Source organism: Marmota marmota, unplaced genomic scaffold, assembly GCF_001458135.2.
Source record: "Marmota marmota marmota unplaced genomic scaffold, marMar, whole genome shotgun sequence".
NCBI lineage: Eukaryota > Metazoa > Chordata > Mammalia > Rodentia > Sciuridae > Marmota > Marmota marmota.
This window is the reverse complement of record NW_026000242.1, coordinates 22,332,709-22,353,633: the sequence shown is the minus strand read 5'-3', so window position 1 is coordinate 22,353,633 and position 20,925 is coordinate 22,332,709. Positions and strand designations below refer to the sequence as shown.

At 33.3% G+C, this 20,925-nt stretch overlaps 1 protein-coding gene across 1 annotated transcript in view; it reads left to right on the top strand.

Moving 5' to 3' along the window:
* The window catches only part of Cntn5 (contactin 5), a 1,225,793-nt gene that overhangs the window by 960,647 nt on the left and 244,221 nt on the right, over positions 1-20,925 (top strand). The window contains exon 13 of the mRNA XM_015489961.2: positions 592-742. Coding sequence (XP_015345447.2) covers positions 592-742 — 151 coding nt within the window. The remainder of the gene's footprint in view (positions 1-591; positions 743-20,925) is intronic.

The following is a 20,925-nucleotide window of genomic DNA, read 5'->3' as shown; positions in this document are numbered from 1 at the left end:
TAGACTTCCAGGCGTATCTTTCAGAGATAAAAGCATCTTGATAAAAATCCAGTAAAAGTAATATTAATGAATGATCATGCATAGATGAATAACTGCAAAAAAATTAATAAATATTTTAATTAAAATTCAGGTAATTCAATTTCCTAAAAAACTTTGTTTCTTTTAAAACATTCAATTTTGTATAATATTGAAGTAAAATACGGATTAAATTAAGACTCAGAGTAAGGAGATGGAAGGCACAGTATTGTCTTCTCCACAGGTAACAACTGTCTTTCCAAAGAAAGCTTAAACTTCCTTAGTTGTCCGCCTGACTTTCTGCACACATTGGCCATCAGTCTTTCAAACTGATGGTAATCATATTTAAAGCAAGTCATTTTTTTAAACAGCCTTTATCTGTGGATCTCACAACAAGTGAAACCAACATCTGCTATTTGAAAGATAAATATCTATTAATTAATAATAAATTAAAAATTTTGCTAATGCCTTTATGAAAAATGTATCCTAGAGGAAAATGTCAAAATATCTAGATGAATCATCAATTAAACATAATTATCATTGCTTTGGGTAAAACTAACCTTTCCATTCTAATAGCTTCAGCTCCCACCTTTGCACTGAATCAAGTGAAGAAAACAATAATTGTCACCAAAGACCGAGAAGTGATAATAGAGTGCAAACCTGAAGGCTCTCCCAAGCCCACCATCTCTTGGAAGAAGGGAGACAAAGCAGTAAGAGAAAACAAAAGGTAAGAAATCTCTTCTATTTTAATAGCTTAACATCAGACATTTTTGAGGTTGCAGAGGACAATGTGAAGTATATAAGAGAGTCTTACAGATGTTGTGAGATATTTCATAAACTAACCGAAATGTATGTGGTTTGTCTATTTAGTGATTTTTAAAAGAAAATCAAAGTTCTGCCTCAGTATGGTCAGATTTCTTTGCCTCTTTGCGGTTTATCATCAGTTCAGAATTTCTCTAGGTAGTGAAGATAGCAAACACTTTCATTAAGCAAGTTATCTTTGCTTTTCATTTTGGGTCTGCATATTTAGAGATCCACAAATTACATGATCATTTTCAAGGGTTGTGTTTTTCTTCAATGTTAATAATAGAAATAATGAAAACATATTCTGGATCTTCTGGATGATGACTTTATGATAGAATTTGTGTCATGTGATTTCTGTGCCAATGATGCCTTTTTGTTTTTAATCATGTTGATGCAAAAAGAACAAAAACCAAAAACTGGATTACTTTGATTGCCACAGCTAAATTTAAAATGTGCAGAAGAATTTTTAACATGTAAACATTTGTCTTTGACAAATTTTGGTAAAAGCCAAACTATCACAATACAAATGGAGAAAATTGAAGAGAGAATTAAATCATTACATTGCAACCTATATATGCCAATATTATTATATTGATATTACCAATGAAATTGAAATAATTGAGATTGATAAAAATAACTTCCATCATATAAAAATAATATTCTATATTACTGCTTTAGAGGGTTTTCTCTTTTTTTCATTTTGATCTATAAGAAAGAAGGAATTTGACTTGTTTTATTTCTGTACAGAGGTAAGTAAAATTATAGTTAAATAATTTAAGTCAATATTAGAAGTTCATTTGAATAATTCTTTAATTAATTTTTGGACTATTTTGAAAAATTTAGAGAACTTACACAGTTGAATCTGAATGTAGAGCTAAATGAACTGTAACTCTAAACTATTAAATACAATTTTATAACATCCAAGCATTATAGACAATCATTTGCGTTATCAGCAAAATACCAAATAATCAACAAAAAATTCCATTATCAGCAAAATATCAAATAATCAAAGGTTTACCTTTCTCTGCCATATTCTGACAGAATCTTCTGAGTTTTGTTTTGTTTTGTTTCTATTGGGAGGAGGCCTTAAAAACACAGCTATTTTCTTATTTGTCTGTTTTGCTAAGGAAACAGAGAAATCATTATGCTGAAGTCAAATTTTTGATAAGAATAACTTAAACCATATGATTTTTAGAAGAAATGTAATTTGCACATACATTGCCTGCTTATATATTATAAAATGTTCCATTAATTTGGCTCTCATTGATATATTTAAAATGTGAAAGACAACAGATTATATCATAAGTTTTTTATAGCTGGTAGTTGATTATATCATGGAAGGTGTCACAGGTTGATCAATATGAACTGCTCCTTAGATATTCAGTCACATTATTACTAGTGATGATGACTGTAAGTCTATAGCATTTATAATTTGCAAAACATTTTAACACTTAATAATATGATGCAAAATGTAAAACAGAACTCAGTTGTCCTGCTTACCCTTCAAATTATGAGGTTTTAACAACTTACCTACTTTTTCCCTTATAAAATTGCAACTTAAAAGAATAACTCCCGTGGGTTGTCAGAATTGAATGAAATTTTATGGGAAAATTACATAGGCTGGTTGATAGCATCTATTAAACCCTCAGTAAATGTTACTTGAGATTATTGATGGTGGTAATGGTGGAGGTGGTGGTAATAATGACAGTACCATTTGAACCTTTGAACCTTTCAGTCCTAGCATCATTTTCTATTATCATTAGTATGATAATTTTTATAATTCCGTTTTTCTTTCTGTGGTAATTAAGGGAAACTATACTTAAGGAATTTTCTGGGACTAAAGGAGTCTTTTGGATAATCTTTGTGATGGATTTCTTCATCAAACTGTTCCCAAATAACTATTCTTGGTCCACAAGAGCCCCAAATCTCCACTTTTATCATCTATTGTGGACATTGCCACTCTCATCATTTACCTAGCTCAGGGTCTTTGGGAAAGGTTCCTCTACTTACAGGCTGAATATTTGCTTCTTCATCATCAGCTTCACAGATGATGTACAGACATATGACCGTACACGAGGGGTTCATGGAAACAGAGATAAAGCCTTTTGAAAACAGTTCCTCTTTTTACGCATCTTCTTTAATTGTCCTACAGGTTTTGCCCATCGTTCTTGAAGATCACCAGCGCTCATTTACTTAGGTTCCTTTATCCATCATCTCCATTTTAATACTAAAACTAATAAACTTCAGCAGCCATAGCAAGTAAAACATTTCACAGGGATTTTTCTCCTTAGTATACTTCCATTCAGAATGTTCTACTCATCAAACTCATATTGGATTTTCACTTCAGCTCATTATTTCCATTACTTGGCCATTAACTTTTGTTAAAATATAATCATCAAGAAGCACTCCAGCAGTGCACACATATTAAGTTTCCATTATTGCTTGTTCAATTTCTGTCTTTTTTGTGTACAAATAAAATCTTCACTAAGACAAACAATTTATAGTTTTGGGTAAGAGTACAGTTTATTTTGTTTCCTTTCCATTGGTACATACATAAACTGTGATTGAACCTCATAGAATATGCCACCCGTGGTTAAAAATTATTCACAATTATTAAAATTTAAAGTGATTCAAGCACCCGTTTTCATTCTAGGCAGAGGACAGTACCAATTATAGAGATACTAGAACATAATTCAAATGGGTGCTTAGGAAATCTTGAGTCCAAAATAATAGCAATTATTCTATAAAAGAGCAGTATTATAGAATAATTTTTCTTTTATGGGACTACAATTTAAGCAAAGTATTGTCCAAAATTCCGTGTAATATTCTCTGCCCACCAAAGGAGGTTCAGAATGGCAAACTATTCAACCTACTCATTTAACACGCATAGAAAATTGTGCTTGAAGTACCCATTAGTTGACTTCTAGTGGGAATTCATGTTGTGTTATTAGGCAGCAATGATCAAGCTCACATTCTGACTCACAGACATATGGGGAAATATATTCTTCATAAAAGCCCTACAGGACATTGTTACTGAGGGGAAGCATGGTCTTCTGAATCTTTCTCAGGAAGAAGAGAAATTCATGGGTATAATTAGGGTCTTGTTTCTGTCCCTTTGTTTCTACCTACATGCTGTGTTTGCTAATGAACAAGCTGTTTTGTTGTTTCCTCAGTGACAATGTCTTTTACGTATTAAGAACATAAAGCAATGTAGACCCTAGGAATCTCAGATTTTTTTCAGTGTCTCAGAAGTTGTTTAATGAGGGAAAATGAGCATATATGTATTAAAAATATATCATTTAACTTCCTTTGTGAATTAAAACCTATGTCTTCAAAGGAAATAAAATGATCAAAATGACATTTAAGAGGAAAGGCTGACATAGGACTTCATGTGACTGAATACTCCTTAACTGCTTACAGTCTGCAATGTATTAGCTCTCAGAGATGGCCTCTTGTTCCATAGGTCTGATGAGCTGAAGGGGATGATGAGGAAATTACCTTGTGTTCATTATTGTGGGGTTGAGATGCTATTTCCTGATTTCAACTAAAACTAACTGTGCACAACTACCTTCTTCAGTTTCCCTTTCAACTGCTAGTAAAACACACACATACACACACACACACACACACACACACCCAAAAAAATACAAAATCACAGCAGCATTGGAAATCAAGACTATGGATGAATGCTAGAACCATAGGAGGAATAAATCACTGCTTTGAGAAAAAATAGGCTAAACTAAGAAATGATCAATTGCTGGTTGAAGCCTAGACCTCTGAAACTACAGTAAATTCATAAGAAACCAGAAGGGGGTATCTTCCACAAATGTCTACTTTATACCCACATCTACTAAATCCAGAAATTTGTCCTCATTTACTCCAAAGGCTGCCTGGGACATTCCTACCACAGCAAGGCCATTTTTTTTCTAAGACACCGAAAAATGTTAGTTTTCTTATTTTAGCCATCTGTACTGATCCAAAACAGTTTTGGAGATTAGAAATCTAGCAATTTGAAGTGATTAATAAATAATAATGTTGATGAATAATAATGCAGAAGAATTATATTGAAATTTGTGGAGTGTGGGAGTTATGTAATTGCATGTATTTCTTTTAGCACAAGAAGGCAGACACTGTTTAAGTATTCTAGGAGAATTAATTTACATTTATATACTTATAAGGATGAGAGGATAGAACTGGTGAACACCTCACTAGAGTTGGGCTGCTCTAGGGCCTTGGTAGAATATGCACACCAGAGTATGGGGTGGTGTACCTGACTGATTTCAAAATACATAATTGAGGGTGAGATTCTGGAAAATGAGAGAAATAGCAAAAAGAGACAAGCCTGAGACAGTTTAAAGCACAAATACACATTAAGCATAAAATCTAAATTATATTCATAAATATGGTAAAAAGACTGTACCAAGCAAATATAAAAAGTAATCACCATAATAGATACAGTAAAACGTATAATTTTTACATATGTGTATATACTAGGTAAATTAATAAATATTAAGGATTACAAAGCAAAAGGTTAAAAATATTCTAAGTCATGACAATGTGTGCATAGTTCATGAAGGAAAAGTCAAAGTACACAAAAAATATGCAGACACATACATGTATATGTGTGTATATATATAAATGTATATATATATACATATATACATACATACATACAATACACATACACACATACATATCCATATGAAACACTGAAACACTGTTTTGTTTTGTTTTGTTTCCAGTAGTGGAAATTGAACTGAGGGGCACATTACTACTGATCTATGTCCTAGCCCTTCTTATTTTATTTTGGGACATGTTCTCACTAAGTTGCTCAGGCTGGCCTTGAACTTCTGATCCTACTGGCTCAACCTCTTGAACTGTTCTGTGCACTACCACACCAGGATGGAATGTTGTAGTTTTTGAAAACAGCTTTTGGATGAATAGTTAAGGACAGTGAGAAAATGATCATGATATGTCATTAGTGGAATAGATAACATATAGGCAGGAAACAAATTCTATTTGAAGAAAAGGTATGTGCATGCATGCAAACACAGTTAAAAATCCATAAGAGTTTGGATATTTTGTAGGTAAATTTAATCCTCAGTATGCTTTTCTACATGTTATAAATTATATATAATTATTATAATCTGCTTAATAATCAGTAAAGAAAGTTTAGATACACTAAACATTTTCAGGGGGAACTTTCTTCAGAAAATTTAGGTGACATATATTCCTAAATATATAATTCAAATAATTTAGATTTAATTTGAACCTAAGGGAAGGACATTACCGTCCTTCCCTTTACATTACATTACATTACATTACGGTAATGTCCTTCCCTCTTTTTGCTAAATTTCTCTATATCTTTAGGGAAAGAAACTTCTTAATTTTACAAACAATTCAAAATAGCTCCCTCTCATATTCTATTTTAGGCCAGTTGAATAGACATAAAATGAACATAAATTTAAGTTTAAACTGATTTGAGCACATGAATTACTATTCTTTCCGGAATTGTGTGGGATTTTTTTGTTTGTTCATCTGGTGGCCAACGTAAGCAAGCAAGAAGCAAACATCTTAAACTGTGCTCTTTGTTTCTCCCTGTTCTTCTTCATATATGGTATTCTGTCCTTCCCATAAAATATTCCCTGATCCCAGCTTTCACTGTATTTTCTTCTGCTGAAATTACTGGTTAAATGTTGATTTTTAATTGTAAATCACCAATATGATTCTTGAGGTTTTTCAATAAATTTCCCTCATATATTCATTAATCCATCCAACAGTTATTAAGTTGAAATCCATAAAATTACCATTTTTGTTAAAAATGGATAATAGTGATTCAATTCCATATGGTTATATCTAGTATTTATAATACGTAGATGCTCCATTTCTGAGTATCAGCAATGAAGTGAATAAAACGTTAAGTATCTACCAACATGGAGTTCACAGTCTATACCAGCCTGATGGGTTGCTCAGCTGTACTTCTCTCTCTTGTGTCTTTCTAATCTTACTGTCCTTCTCAGCACATGCCTGCCCTCTACAATAAAAATCTCCAAAGCATTCTGTTTTAAAACTACACCAGTCACAATTCCCCAAAACCGTTCCTGCATTTTCTTACCTTATGAACTTAACCTACAATTTTCCTTTTTCTCTCCTTCTTTGTAGCACAGTAGTCACTCTCAATAATATTTAAAATCCTACTCTAAGAACTATCTTCTTGTGTTTTCTCATCACTAGAAATAGTCAAGCAGATAAGTTATGAGGAAGGTGTAGTTTGAAAGATGTTAGATAAATTTTAAGTCAACTGCTAACTTACTGTGTCAATTCACAGCCCCCTCAAGTTAGTTATTGTTATCTCTGATACAAATTTTGAAATTTCACTTGAGGGAGACTAAGTGACTTGTTCAAAATCATCAATTGCAAAACTGAGCTTTAAAACTAAGGCTGGTTCTAGTCAATAATTCTGTGATCCTAGAAATCGAATTGTTTAGCAATTAAATTGCATTTCAATTCACATGGAGAATAGTACTGGGATTTCCTCTTAATCAATCTCTCTCTCTCTCTCTCTCTCTCTCTCTCTCTCTCAAGACTCAGCTTCCCATTCTATACTCAAAAACTACATGACCAACTTCATAGTAAATTTTCTCTTCCTTGCTCATCTTCACACAACTCATATTCAAATGACCTTCCAAATAAGGAAAATTTTGGGTTAGTTGCATAAAAATGACATTTTCATCATTTTAGTAATAGAATTGCTTATGCTTTAAATTGAAAATAGCACAGCTAGAAAATACATTCAAGGCTCTTTTAGAACTAGTTAGATCTAACAGATGAGTAGATCCTATTAACATAAAGGTAATTATACAATTTCTGAGTAACATCCTTAAAAGAAACCTAATCAGTCCTACTCAATCCCTCTCTAACCTCACATTGGCTGTAAGTTGAAGGTGGTTATATCATATAAAATTTGAACTAAGACAAACTTTAAAAAAAAAAAGAAACATGGGTCCCTGGAGGACCTCAAGAATTATGTCTCCTATCCCCTTAAATGGCATATCAGCTTTGAAAAAGAAATAAGCTTTGTACCCTTTTAAAGCCACAGGTTTGTTGTACTTAGTCTATCTTATATTGAGGGTTTTTTGAGGGTGTTGTTGTTGTTATTGTTTTGGTACCAGGGATTAACCCAGGAATACTTTACCACAGAGCTAAATCCCCACTCTTATTTTAATTTTTATTTTGAGACAGGGTCTCACTAAGTTGCTTAGGTTCTCACTAAATTGCTGAGGCTGGCTTTGAACTTGCAATCCTCCTGCCTTAGCCTCCTGAGCCTCTGGGATTACAGGGGTGCCTGGCTTTGAAGTGCTTAATAAATATAATATTCAATCAAAAAGATTCTCATGCAATCCCAAATATGGATGAGTTTACTTGTTTACCAGCACTTTGTTACTTCTGGCTTATTATAATTTTTCCTATTTTTAGATATATTTTTAATTGACATGCAACAGAAAAATTGTGCATTTCTGTGAAGTCTAATGTGATATTTTGATAAATGTATATATTGTACAATGTTTAAGTCAGATTTAACACATTTATCCCCTCAAACATTTATCATTTTTTATGGTGAAAGCATTCAAATTTCTTCTAGCATTCTAAATATATATATATTTATTAATTATTACTACTATGATTATTATTATTATTAATCTACCATGTACTGGCTCATTGGATTTCTTGCTTCTATTTCACTATAATTTAGTGATCAAACCCTCCCTCTCCCGCCTCCCCCTGCCTCTGGTAATCACCATTCTATCCTCAACTTATGCAAGATTTACTTTTTTAATAGTCAACAATTGAGTGAGATCTTGTGGTACGTTATGAAGCTAACTTTCCTTCCAACAGATGTCATGAAGCCAAACTGCAAACTTAGAGACACTGGCCAAAGTTTAATCTTGCCATGATTTTTCACTTTTTCTTCTTTATGATAAACTAGATCACATCAGTGTTGATTATTGTCCTAATTATAAGAAATAGTTATGGCTGTGTCTTTTCCTTGATCAATGGGTCAGATATTATGCACCAAATAATTCTAAAACTAGTTTAATTGTAGTGATTCTGGGATGTGCCTTAATATTTTTTCTACTATTGATATAAATTGGCTTAAAAGATATTCAGTGTTTCTAAACTTGTTCTCCTCAGGGAATGTATAACCCAAAATAATACAAATTCATTGAATAACAATGTGCTCAGAGTATGCCAAATAGCTGAATAAGAATGAGCGGGAAAGGTATTTTCACATTTTCAAATAATTCCATTTTTAATAGTATGTTTACATAATATAATAATGGTCATGAATCTTCAAATTAATGACATACATTTAAATGCCGAAGACCACAAGACATGTCCATCAGGAAGCCTCAACTCTTTCTTCCTGCTATTTCCCCAAATTAAGGTCATAGAAAATTTAAAGTTTCCTCCTCAAATGTCTTCAATTTTTCCTCATTTCTGATCTCACGTCCATTTTTTTTTCTCATTTCCATATCCCTCTCCCCTTAATTGTTAAATGTAACCAAACAGGCATCAGTACCCAATGGAAAATAACACTGAGGAGCTCGGTTAATTTAAGCTGCAAATGACAACAAAATAATCCTGGTTCTTTTGTACTAGGAGCATCTCCAGTTTGTGGCTTTACATTGCTAGCTAATTACCAGTTTAGCAAACAGTCCATAAATTCTACTTCTAACTATGGTTCATTTACCCCAGTTACTATAAATGGCTGCACAAGTTGCCTGGGTGTGCTCTCCACACAGGCACAACTTGAACAAGGCATTAATTGCTTAAAGGTTTTTCTTCCCAAAAGCCCCCTAGACTGCAACTTCCAGCTTAATTTGTCCTTAATACAAGCAACATCTAAAATACTTGGGTATTCAAGCATCCACGTACATGCCAGTGACTGATCCTGCTACCTCCCCAAGTGACTCTTCAGTGAATGTAGAATAGTGAAGAGAAGAGATTCTGAAGATGCTAAGAAAAAAGTATTTTACAGCAGAGATTTTTAGCTTCCTCTGAGAGTTGCATAGTCACTTTTTTCAGTTTTTGCATAAATCAAAATCTAATTTAACTGTAGTGGATTCATAATAAGAAATAGAGGTCTGGTTACAAATTATACACATGATGTGAGTCTCAACTGTGATGAAAATATCTTACAGATAATTCCCATAACAGATAAAATAAATAAATAAATATTGTCCTTATCACACTTCTCTCTGCTATAAGAATTACTTATGAAAATTTAAATATATATGTGTGTGTGTGTGTGTGTGTGTATATATATATACACACACACCACACATATACACATATGTATGTATATATAAAGTGATATATGTATAAATATATGTGTGTTATATAAATAAATATATATATATAAATATATATATTTATTTAAAACATATATATATATGTTTTTTTTTCTTTTTCATTACATTCTAAGTTTATTTTTTGTGTTAGATTTATTTATTTTACTGCTATATAAAATCACAATAATTATACATGTGCACATTGTAAAGTAAACATATTTATCTCCTCATTTATAACTTTTACGTGGCAAAAACTTTCAAAATCCTGTCTTCTTTGTTTTTGGAGATATACAGTACATAATCACTGTTTACTCACTGTACTCTGCAACAGTACACAAGAACTTCTTATTCTAATTTTACTGACTTGATTCCCATTGATCAGTCTTTTGCTACATATATATATATATATATATATATATATATGTTTTAAAGTGAGGACTAGATTCTTGCATCTGGAGGGTTCAGTGTACTGATCTAATTTTGTTCCCCCATCTCTTCATTCACAAATGGTAGATCCAATTATTTCCCTCTTGCCACAGCCACATGGTCTAGGCACAGTTATGTTTAATTTGATTCACTTCAGTGAAAAAAAACTATATTCAACATATGTAAGGTTAAACACTATGACACCAAGATAAGTAAGAGAGAACCCTTTCCTCCAAGGAGGTACCTGTCTGGTGGGAAGTAAAACTGATATGGAAACCTATAACACAGCATGTAATAGCTGCCCTCATTGAGATACCATTTACTGAGTATTGAGTATTTGATATGTGCATTACTTTATTATAGTTTCTGTAATAATATAATATTATGGGGAAAATATAATTAGCACTCTTTTTTACTTATATGTGACAGCAGAATGTATTACAATTCATATTACACATATGGAGTGCAATTTTTCATTTCATCTCTGGTTGTATGCAAAGTATATTCACATAATTTTTGTCTTCATACATATACTTTGGATAATAATGTCCATCACATTCCACCATCATTTGTAACCCCATGCCCTGTCACTTCCCTTCTCACTCTTCTGTCCTAACTAGAATTCCTCTATTCCTCTCATGCCCACTGTCCCAATCCCACTATGAATCAGCCTCCTTATATCAAATAAAACATTCGACATTTGGTTTTATCGGATTGGCTAACTTCACTCAGCATTATCTTCTCTAACTCTATCCACTTACCTGCAAATGTCATGATTTTATTCTTTTTTGTTGCTGAGTAATATCCCATTGTATATATATGCCACAATTTTTTATCCATTCATCTATTGAAGGGCATCTAGGTTGATTCCACAGTTTAACTATTGTGAATTATGCTTTATAAACATTGATGTGTCTGTGTCCCTGTAAGATGCTGTTTTTAAGTCCTTTGGGTATAGATCAAGGAAACAGACAGCTGGGTCCAATGGTGGTTCCATTCCCAATTTTCCAAGAAATCTCCCGAATGCTTTCCACAATGGCTGCACCAATTTACAGTCCCACCAGCAGTGTATAAGTGTACCTTTTCCCCACATCCTCGCCAACACTTATTGTTGTTTGTATACATAATAGCTGTCATTCTGACTGGAGGGAGATGAAATATTAGAGTGCTTTTGATTTGCATTTCTCTAATTGCTAGCGATAATGAACATTTTTTCGTATCCTTGTTGATTGATTGTATATCATCTTCTGAGAAGTACCTGTTCAAGTCCTTGGCCTATTTATTGATTGGGTTATTTTTTTTATTCTTAGCTTTTTGAGATCTTTATGTACCCTAGAGATTAGTGCTCTATCTGATGTGTGAGGGGTAAAGATTTGCTCCCAAGATGTAGGCTCTCTACTCACCTCACAGATTGTTTCTTTTGCTGAGAACAAACTTTTTAGTTTGAGTCCATCCCATTTATTGATTTCTTGATTTTAATTCTTGCATCACAGGAGTCTTATTAAGGAAATTGGGACCTAATCCCACATGATGGAGATTAGGCCCTATTTTTTCTTCTATTTGACGCAGGGTCTCTGGTTTTATTCCTAAGTCCTTGATCCATTTTGAGTTGAGTTTTGTGCACGGTGAGAGAGAGGGGTTTAATTTCATTTTGTTGCATATGGGTTTCCAGTTTTCTCAGCATCATTTCTTGAAGAGGCTATCTTTTCCCTAATACATGTTTTTGGCACCTTTATCTAATATAAGATAATTGTAATTCTGTGGGTTAGACTCTATTCTGTACGATTGGTCTACCAGTCTGTTTTGGTACCAATACTATGCTATTTTTGTTATTATTACTCTGTAGTATAGTTTAAGGTCTGGTATAGGGATGCCACCTGCTTCAGTTTTTCTGCTAAGGATTGCTTTAGCTATTCTGGGTCCTTTATTTTTCCAGATGAATTTCATGATTGCTGTTTCTATTTTTATGAGGAATGTCATTGGGATTTTGATTGAAATTACATTAAATCAGCATAGTGCTTTTGGTAAGATGGTCATATTGATAATACTAATCCTGACTATCCAAGAGCAAAGTAGATCTCTGCATCTTCTAAGGTTTTCTATGACTTCTTTCTTTAGGGTTCTGTAATTTCATTATATAGATCTTTCACCTTTTTCATTGATTCCCATTTTTAAGGCTATTGCAAATGGGGTTGTTTTCCTCATTTCCCTTTCTGAGGATTTATCCCTGATATACAGAAATGCCTCTGATTTATGGGTGTTGATTTCATATCCTGCTACTTTGCTGAATTCATTTACTAGTTCTAGATGTTTTCTAGTGGAACTTTTAGAGTCTCCCAGGTATAGAATCATATCATAATCATCAAATAGTGCCAATTTGAGTTCTTCTTTTCCTATGTGTATCCCTTTTATTTATTTATTTATTTATTTATTTTTTTTTGGTCTAATTGCTCTGGCCAGTGTTTCAAGAACTGTTGAATAGAAGTGGTAAAATAGGGCATCCCTGTCTTGTTCCAGTTTTTAGAGGGAATGCCTTCAATTTTTTTTCCATTTAGCATAATTTTGGCCTGAGGCTTAGCATAGATAGCCTTTATGATGTTGAGATATGTTCCTGTTTCCCTAATTTTTCTAGTGTTTTATACATAAAGTGGTGCTGTATTTTGTCAAATGCTTTTTCTGCATCTATTGAGATGATCATATGATTTTTATCTTTAAGTGTATTGATGTGATGAATTATATTTATTGATTTCTGTATGTTGAACCAACCTTGCATCCCTGGTATGAATCCCACTTGATCATAGTGCACCATCTTTTTGATATGTTTTTGTATTCGATTTGCCAGAATTTTATTGAGAATTTTTGCATCTATGTTCATTAGAGATATTGGTCTAAGTTTTCTTTCTTTGATGTGTCTTTGCCTGGTTTTAGGATGAGGGTGATATTGGCCTTATATTGAGTTTGGAAGTGCTGCCTCTTTTTCTATTTCCTGAAATAAATTGAAGAGTGTTGGTATTAGTTTTTCTTTAAAGGTCTTATAGTACTCAGCTGTATATTCATCCAGTCAGGGCTTTTCTTGGTTCGTAGACTTTTGATTGTGTCTGCTATTTTGTCACTTGAAATTGATCTGTTTAATTGTGTATATCATCCTGATTCAATTTGGGCAAATTATATGACCCTAGAAATTTGTCAATGCCTTCAATGTTTTCTATTTTATTGGAGTACAATTTTAAAAATAATTTCTAATTATCTTCTGTGTTTCTGTAGTGTCTGTTGTGATATTTCCTTTTTTATCATGTATGTTAGTAATTTGAGTTTTTTCTCTCCTCTTCATTAGCATGGCTAAGGGTCTGTCAATTTTATTTATTGTTTTCAAAGAACCAACTTTTTGTTCTGTCAATTTTTTCAATTGTTTCTTTTGTTTCAATTTCATTGATTTCAGCACTGACTTTAATTATTTCCTGTCTTCTGCTGCTTTTGGTGTTGATTTATTCTTTTTCTAGGGCTTTAAGATGTGATGTTAAGTCATTTATTTGTTGACTTTTTCTTCTTTTAAGGAATGAACTCCATGTAATGAACTTTCCTCTTAGAACTGCTTTCATAGTGTCCCAGAGATTTCGATCTATTGTATGTTTGTTTTCATTCCCCTCTAAAAATTTTTTAGTCTCCTTCTTGATGTCTTCTGCAACCCATTGTTTATTCAGTAGCATATTATTTAGTCTCCAGTTTTGGAGTGATTTTTATCTCTTATTTTATCATTGATTTCTAATTTCATTCCATTATGATCCGATAGAATGCAGGGTAGTATCTCTACTTTTTATATTTGCTAAGAGTTTCTTTGTGGCATAGTATATGGTCTATTTTAGAGAAGGATCCATGTGCTTCTGAAAAGAAAGTGTATTCTCTCATTAAAGGATGAAATATTCTATATCTGTCACTTAAGTCTAAGTTATTGTTTTTATTATTGAGTTCTATAGATTCTTTGTTCAGCTTTTGTTTGGAAGATCTATCCAGTTATGAAAGCAGTATGTTAAAGTCACCCAAAATTATTGTATTGTGGTCTGTTTGACTCTTGAACTTGAGAAGAGTTTGTTTGATGAACTTAGAGGCTCCATTGTTTGGGGCATATATATTTATAATTGTTAAGTTTTGTTGGTGTATTGTTCCCTTGAGAAGTATGTAGTGTACTTCTTTATTCTTTTGGATTGTCTTTAGTTTGAAGTCTACTTTATTTGATATAAGAATGGAAACCTCTGCTTGCTTCCACAGTCTATATGAATGGTATGATTTTTCCTAACTCTTCACCTTCAGTCTGTGGATGTCTTTTTTCTATGTGGTGAGTTTCTTAGAGGCAGCATGTTGTGTTTTTTGTTTGTTTGTTTGATTGATTGATTGTTTTTTTTTTGGGTTTGTTTTTTTAATCCAATCTGCTAGTCTATGTCTTTTGATGCGTTTAGGCCATTAACATTCAGGGTTATTATTGAGACATGACTTGTATTCCCAGTAATTTTTGTTTATATTTGGTATTTAATGTGAGTTGGTTTCTCCTCTGATTAGATTTTCCTTTAGTGTAATCCCTCCCTCTGCTGATTTTCATCATTGTTTTTCATTTCCTCTTCTTGGAATATTTTGCTGGGGATGTTCTGTAGTTGTAAATTTTTTAACTTTTGTTTATAATGGTAGGTTTTTATTTCATCATCAAATCTAAAGCTTAGTTTTGCTAGATATTAGATTCTTGGTTGGCATCCATTTTCTTTCAGAGCTTGGTATATGTTGTTCCAGGGTCTCCTGGTTTTGAGCGTCTGTGTTGGAAAATCTGCTGAGATACAAATTGGTCTCTCCCTATATGTGATCTGATTCCTCTCTCTTGCAGCCTTTAAGATTCTATCCTTATTGTGTATGCTAGGCATTTTCATTATAATGTGTTTTTGTATAAATCTATTGTAATTTTGTACATTTGGTGACCGTTAAGCTTCTTGCATTTGGTTTTCCAATTCGTTCTTCATGCTTGAGAAATTTTCTGATATTATCTCATTAAAGAGATTGTGCATTCTTTTGGTTTGAAACTCTGTGCATTCCTTTATCCTAATAACTCTTAGATTTGGTCTTTTGATGCCATCCCATAATCCTTGGATGTTCTTTTCATGGTTTCTTACCATCTTCACTGTGTGATCAACTTTTTTTTTCCAGATTGTATACTTTGTCTTCATTAGCTGATGTTCTTTCTTCCAAGTGATCTAGTTTGTTGGTTCTGCTTTCTATGAGTTTTTTTACTTGATTTATTGTACCCTTCATTTCAAGCATTTCTGACTGTTTTTGTTGTTGTTGTTGTTGTTGTTGTTGTTGTTCAGAGTCTTTATCTCTCTCTTGAAGTAATCTTTTGTTACCTCTATTTGCTCTTTTTTCTCTTTTTTGGAGTGATCAATTTTTTGCCTGTATTTTCTCATTTAGGTCCTTCTTTAATTCACAGATCATTTTAATTATGAACCTTCTGAACTCTTTCTCTGACATTTCATCAACTTTGCTGTCCATGGGTTCTGTTATTATAGTATATTGGTTTGTTTGGGGCACTTTACTCCCTTGTTTTTTCATGTTGTCTATGTGTCTTCCTTTCTTGCAATGTGGATCTGAGATATTACAGTTTCTTCCCTATATTCTTAAAGTATCTGTGCAGATTGTCTGTACCTCACCTTGATGTTGGGCTTCCAGACCCTGCTGGTGTCTCTCAATGTATGCTACTGTATCTAAATGTGATGGGGGCAGTAGCCAAGGTAACTCGAGATAATAGTTAAGGTGCCCCAAGATGGAAGCAATGTCTTAGAGATGGGGCTGAAAAAGTGGGCCTCACACTCCCTTTGGGATGCCTGCTCTGAGATATAACTGCTTGTAGGCCCTGTCTCCTGCCAAAAAGTCATGGGCTAATGTGTGGGGAAGTCTGTGACGATAACTGCAGTGTTCCAAGATGGAAGTGGGTTAGGCTTAGGCTCCCAGGTGGGGAAGGAGTGAACTGGTACCTACTCTGGATCTGAGTCCTGCGCAAGCTAGTGTGGATGGATCTGGGCCAGACGAGGGCTCCTGCAGTAGTCTGCTGGTTGGAAGAGGCGGTCCTGTGCCAGAGGCTAGGCTCTGGCGGATGTCTGCCCCGTGAGTTGAGGGGTGGACCTGGGCCTTCTGTGAGCCTGGGTCCCATGCAGGCTGCAGTGGGCGATCTCTAATTATCATACTTTAAATAATCAAGTCACAGAAAGATTGCTTAAGCTCTAACACAGAGCAAGTTGCACAGTTAGAGAGAGGGTCCAATTCTGTTTGAATCCAAAACCAGTTCTGTGTAAAAAACTTTGAGGATTCAGAGAGGAAAAAATAAAATTTGGATGAAAAATGCCAAAAAAAAAAAAAAAGCTTTTTGGAAGAGCTCCTATTTCAAATGGTTCTTGAATAAAATTTTGACATGCAGGGATAGAGAGTATTTAGGAAGAGAGTTCAGAATTTGTAAAAGCACAATCATTAATCCAGGGAACTTTGGTGATAAATAAAATCTACACCTTTGGTCAAAATTGTAGATATTATATATAAAGATGCAAAATAAACTAGAAAGATTGAATAGCTAAGTTTAAACTGAAAAGAACTTAAAAAAGCAGATTGAGCTTTTGCTTGTCTTAGTAACAAAATGGTATTCATTGAAAGATTCTATTCACATCTATTTTGGAACAATATCTACTTTATTATTTAATTTTTTAAAAGTAGGTTTGTTTTCCTTTATAGAAAAACACACATTAACTACTCAATCTGTCTTCTAAAATGAATTAAAACATGACTTAAATAAAAAATACATTAAATAAATATAGTTATGTGTTTATTTCATCTGGCAGGAAAGACCAAAGGAAATGAGAAGTACAAGCACTGAGCATACATTGGCAGTAAGCTTGCACGAAAGCCGCCATTCACTTCAAGGATATTTGCTAAATACTAGCAGCAAGCATTTTTTTTTTTTACATGTTACTAGACATAGAAGGAATAAGACAAAACCCAGAGAATGCCTTTGTTAGACTGTCCCCACAAATTGCTATCCCTAAAGCATAGAGTGCACTTGAAATAAACCATCTTACTTAGAGAGTTGTAAAGAAAAATTATCTCCTTCAGTGTTTTAGGGCTGATTTGGATGAGTACAGGGTATCCATCACTTACGTTTTTGTAACCACAAACCAGAAACTAATTTATACTACCTGATGGCCTGAAAACTTCAATCTAAAATTTTACTTAACATAGTCTCAGTTGACAGACAATAAAGAATGAAAAGCAATAAAATATGTAGGTTAAGATTGGCAAAAGCCATCACATGAAGCAGAAATATTTTTTAATGCTCTAAGACAAGAAAAATAATCAAAAACCTAAAAACAATAATGTGAGAAGGTATTTAAAATATTCCAAGTTGCTTTAGTTATTTGGAAACAGGTGCACATGTGAATTAATTTTAGAATTTGCTAAGTTTAAGCTTTTTAAAATTTTTAGAGCAGCAAGGCAAAGAATTAAAATAATGTATACTGTTTCCAAACTAGTTGAGGAAATAAATGTAATGAAAAGTTTAAAAATAAAAACACAGGAAAAAGATGTATATATAGTATAGAGGCCAAAAAGTGCTACATCTATGTTCACGCTGGGATATGGCCTACACTCCTATAACAAAAGACAGATTAACACAAGAAAAAGTTCACGACTTTATTTAATTGAAGTTTTATGTGATGGGAGTCTTTATAATTGAAGACCCAAAGATCCCGGAGAAAAATATTCATTTTTAGGCTTAGAATCAAAGAAGATTTGAAGTAATATGGAAATGCTCTTAAACAAAAGAATGTTTTGCTTTTTATTACCTACCAGTAAAAGTCCAAGAGGGAGAGCCCAGCAATGTCTGTCCATTCAGATTCTTCTTGACTTCTTGTACAGCACTCCTTCTTCCTGGGTATAGGCAAAAACCCTCTAGAATGATGGACTTTTGATCTATTATCAGACAAAGCAGGAAGGTAAGTGAATTTTTATGGCCAGCTCTAACATGGAAAGGCAGGTGAAGAGAAGTTAGAGTAACATTTCTAGTTTTATGTCTGGTTCGGGGAAAGTGAAGCTCTAGTTTTTATGAGCTTCCTTGGGGAAAAAGAAATAATTTCTATGGTCTACCCTGGAGGGAAAAGGTGGGTGAGGGTGGGGAAGCAGGAAAATGTTAGAAAGTATCTTTGCTTCTGAGGCCCTTCCATTATCCTTCAGGTCAACATTCTCAACCTTCCAAAGTGTACCATGCTTTGGGGTATTTTTTCTTTGTCCCAACAATAGAAAATGAGAGACAAATAGAAAGCAAGAAATAGTTTAGTAAAAACAAACCCAAACCGACAAAAATTACTATAAATGCTGAACTAGAAATAAAAACCTAGCAATCATGTGTTTGCAAAACCTTTTTTTTTTTTTTTCGGTTATGGAAATGGAAAAATTGAAAGCTAAATAGTTCAGGGATATGTATCATTTAAATGCTGACCATCAGAAATCTTGATATATCAATATCAGAAAAAATAGACTATAGAAGAAGAAACATAAAGATGATCACTATATAAAAGCTTCAATTGACCAAGTAAACATATTTCAAAACCTGTGTGTTAGTCAGGTTTTTGTCACTGAACAAAATACCTGACAAGAACAACTTAGAGGGGGAAAAGTTCATTTTGACTCACTCAGTTGCAGAGGTTTAGTCCATGGTCCACTGACTACATTTTCTGGTCCCAGAACATCATGACAGAGGGTGTGATAGAGGGGTGCTACGCCATTCCTGACAGCCAAGAAACAGTAAGGGGAAGGGGCTGCAGGGAAAATGCACCCTTCAAGGGAATTCTCCCAGTGACCCACCTCCCCCAGCCATGACCCACCTGCCCACCCATTTAGTCCATTCAAACTTGGATGAACTGATTAGGTTACATCCTCATGATCCTTTCATTTTACTTCTGAATATTCTTGCTTAAACACAGAAGTTTTGGGGGACATCTTGTATCTAAACCATAACACTATATATAGCTCATGACATTGTCTCAAAATATGCAAAATAGTTTTGTAGGAAAAAGTAAGTGACTCCATAATGATAGTATGGGAATTTCATGTTTTCCTTGTATTTCAGGCCTTAGGGGAAATTGTGTGCCTCTAAATACTTATATTAGAAAAGAGGAAACTTGAAAATGAATGGTCTAAGCATATGCTTGAAGAAATTAAGAACACAAAGCGCAAAATAAACACAAGAAAGTAATAAAAATAAAAAATAATTAAATTAAAAGCAAATATCCAATGCAGTTGGAAGGTTGGTCAAATCAAATACTCATTCTTTCAAATAACTAACACATCTTTAGTGATAAAGAAAATGAGAGAAGAGATTTTTAAAAAAGGAGAAAATGGAAATATAAGCATATATGCTATGAATTAAAAAAGAACAAAATATGATGAGTAACAATGTCAACAAACTATAATGCTTACATAAAATGAATAAATTAAAAAAAAAAAACTACCCACACTGACTCAAGAAGTGGAAAAACCAAATCATTCACAAATTATTAAACAGGTAGTGGAAACACTACATATCACAGAGAGACCTCAAAGCCTAGATGCTTTACTGGAGAATTCTACCAAAGAAATAATAACAAATGAGATTTGATAGGCTTTCTGCAGTATTCCACAGTATAGGTAAAAGGGACAATAAACTTAATTCAATCTGACAAGGAGAGAATAAGAAGAAAAATTACAAACCATGTCATTAATAAACATAGATTTAAAAATTCTAAAGAAAATATTTGGGAATGGAATACCACCAAATATACAAAAGGTACTACATAGGCTATTTGGGTTTCAAATAGGCAACCAACTTATATTAATATGAGATAATCAATTAACATAGTTTACCACACTAAAGACTAAGAAAAAACATAAGATCTTCTCAAAGCATTTGATAAAATACAATATCTATTTATGATTCTTAAAAATAATTTCTTATCAACCATATAAGCCAAAAGAAACTTCCTGAACTTCTAAAGATATTTTTAAAAATAAGTAAAGAAACAAACAGCCTGGTGCTCTGGTACATGCCTATAATCCCAGTGGCTCACTTTGAGGCCAGACTCAGCAACTTAATGAGGTCCTAAGCAACTTAGTGAGAACCTGTCTTAAAATTAAAAAAAAGAAAAACGGATGGAGATAAAGTTCAGTGGTAAAGCCCCTCTGGGATCAATTCCCAGTTATACCCCCATAAAAAGAGAAAGATATAAGCATACATTAAATGAAAATCTATTAAACGTTTTACTGGGCATCC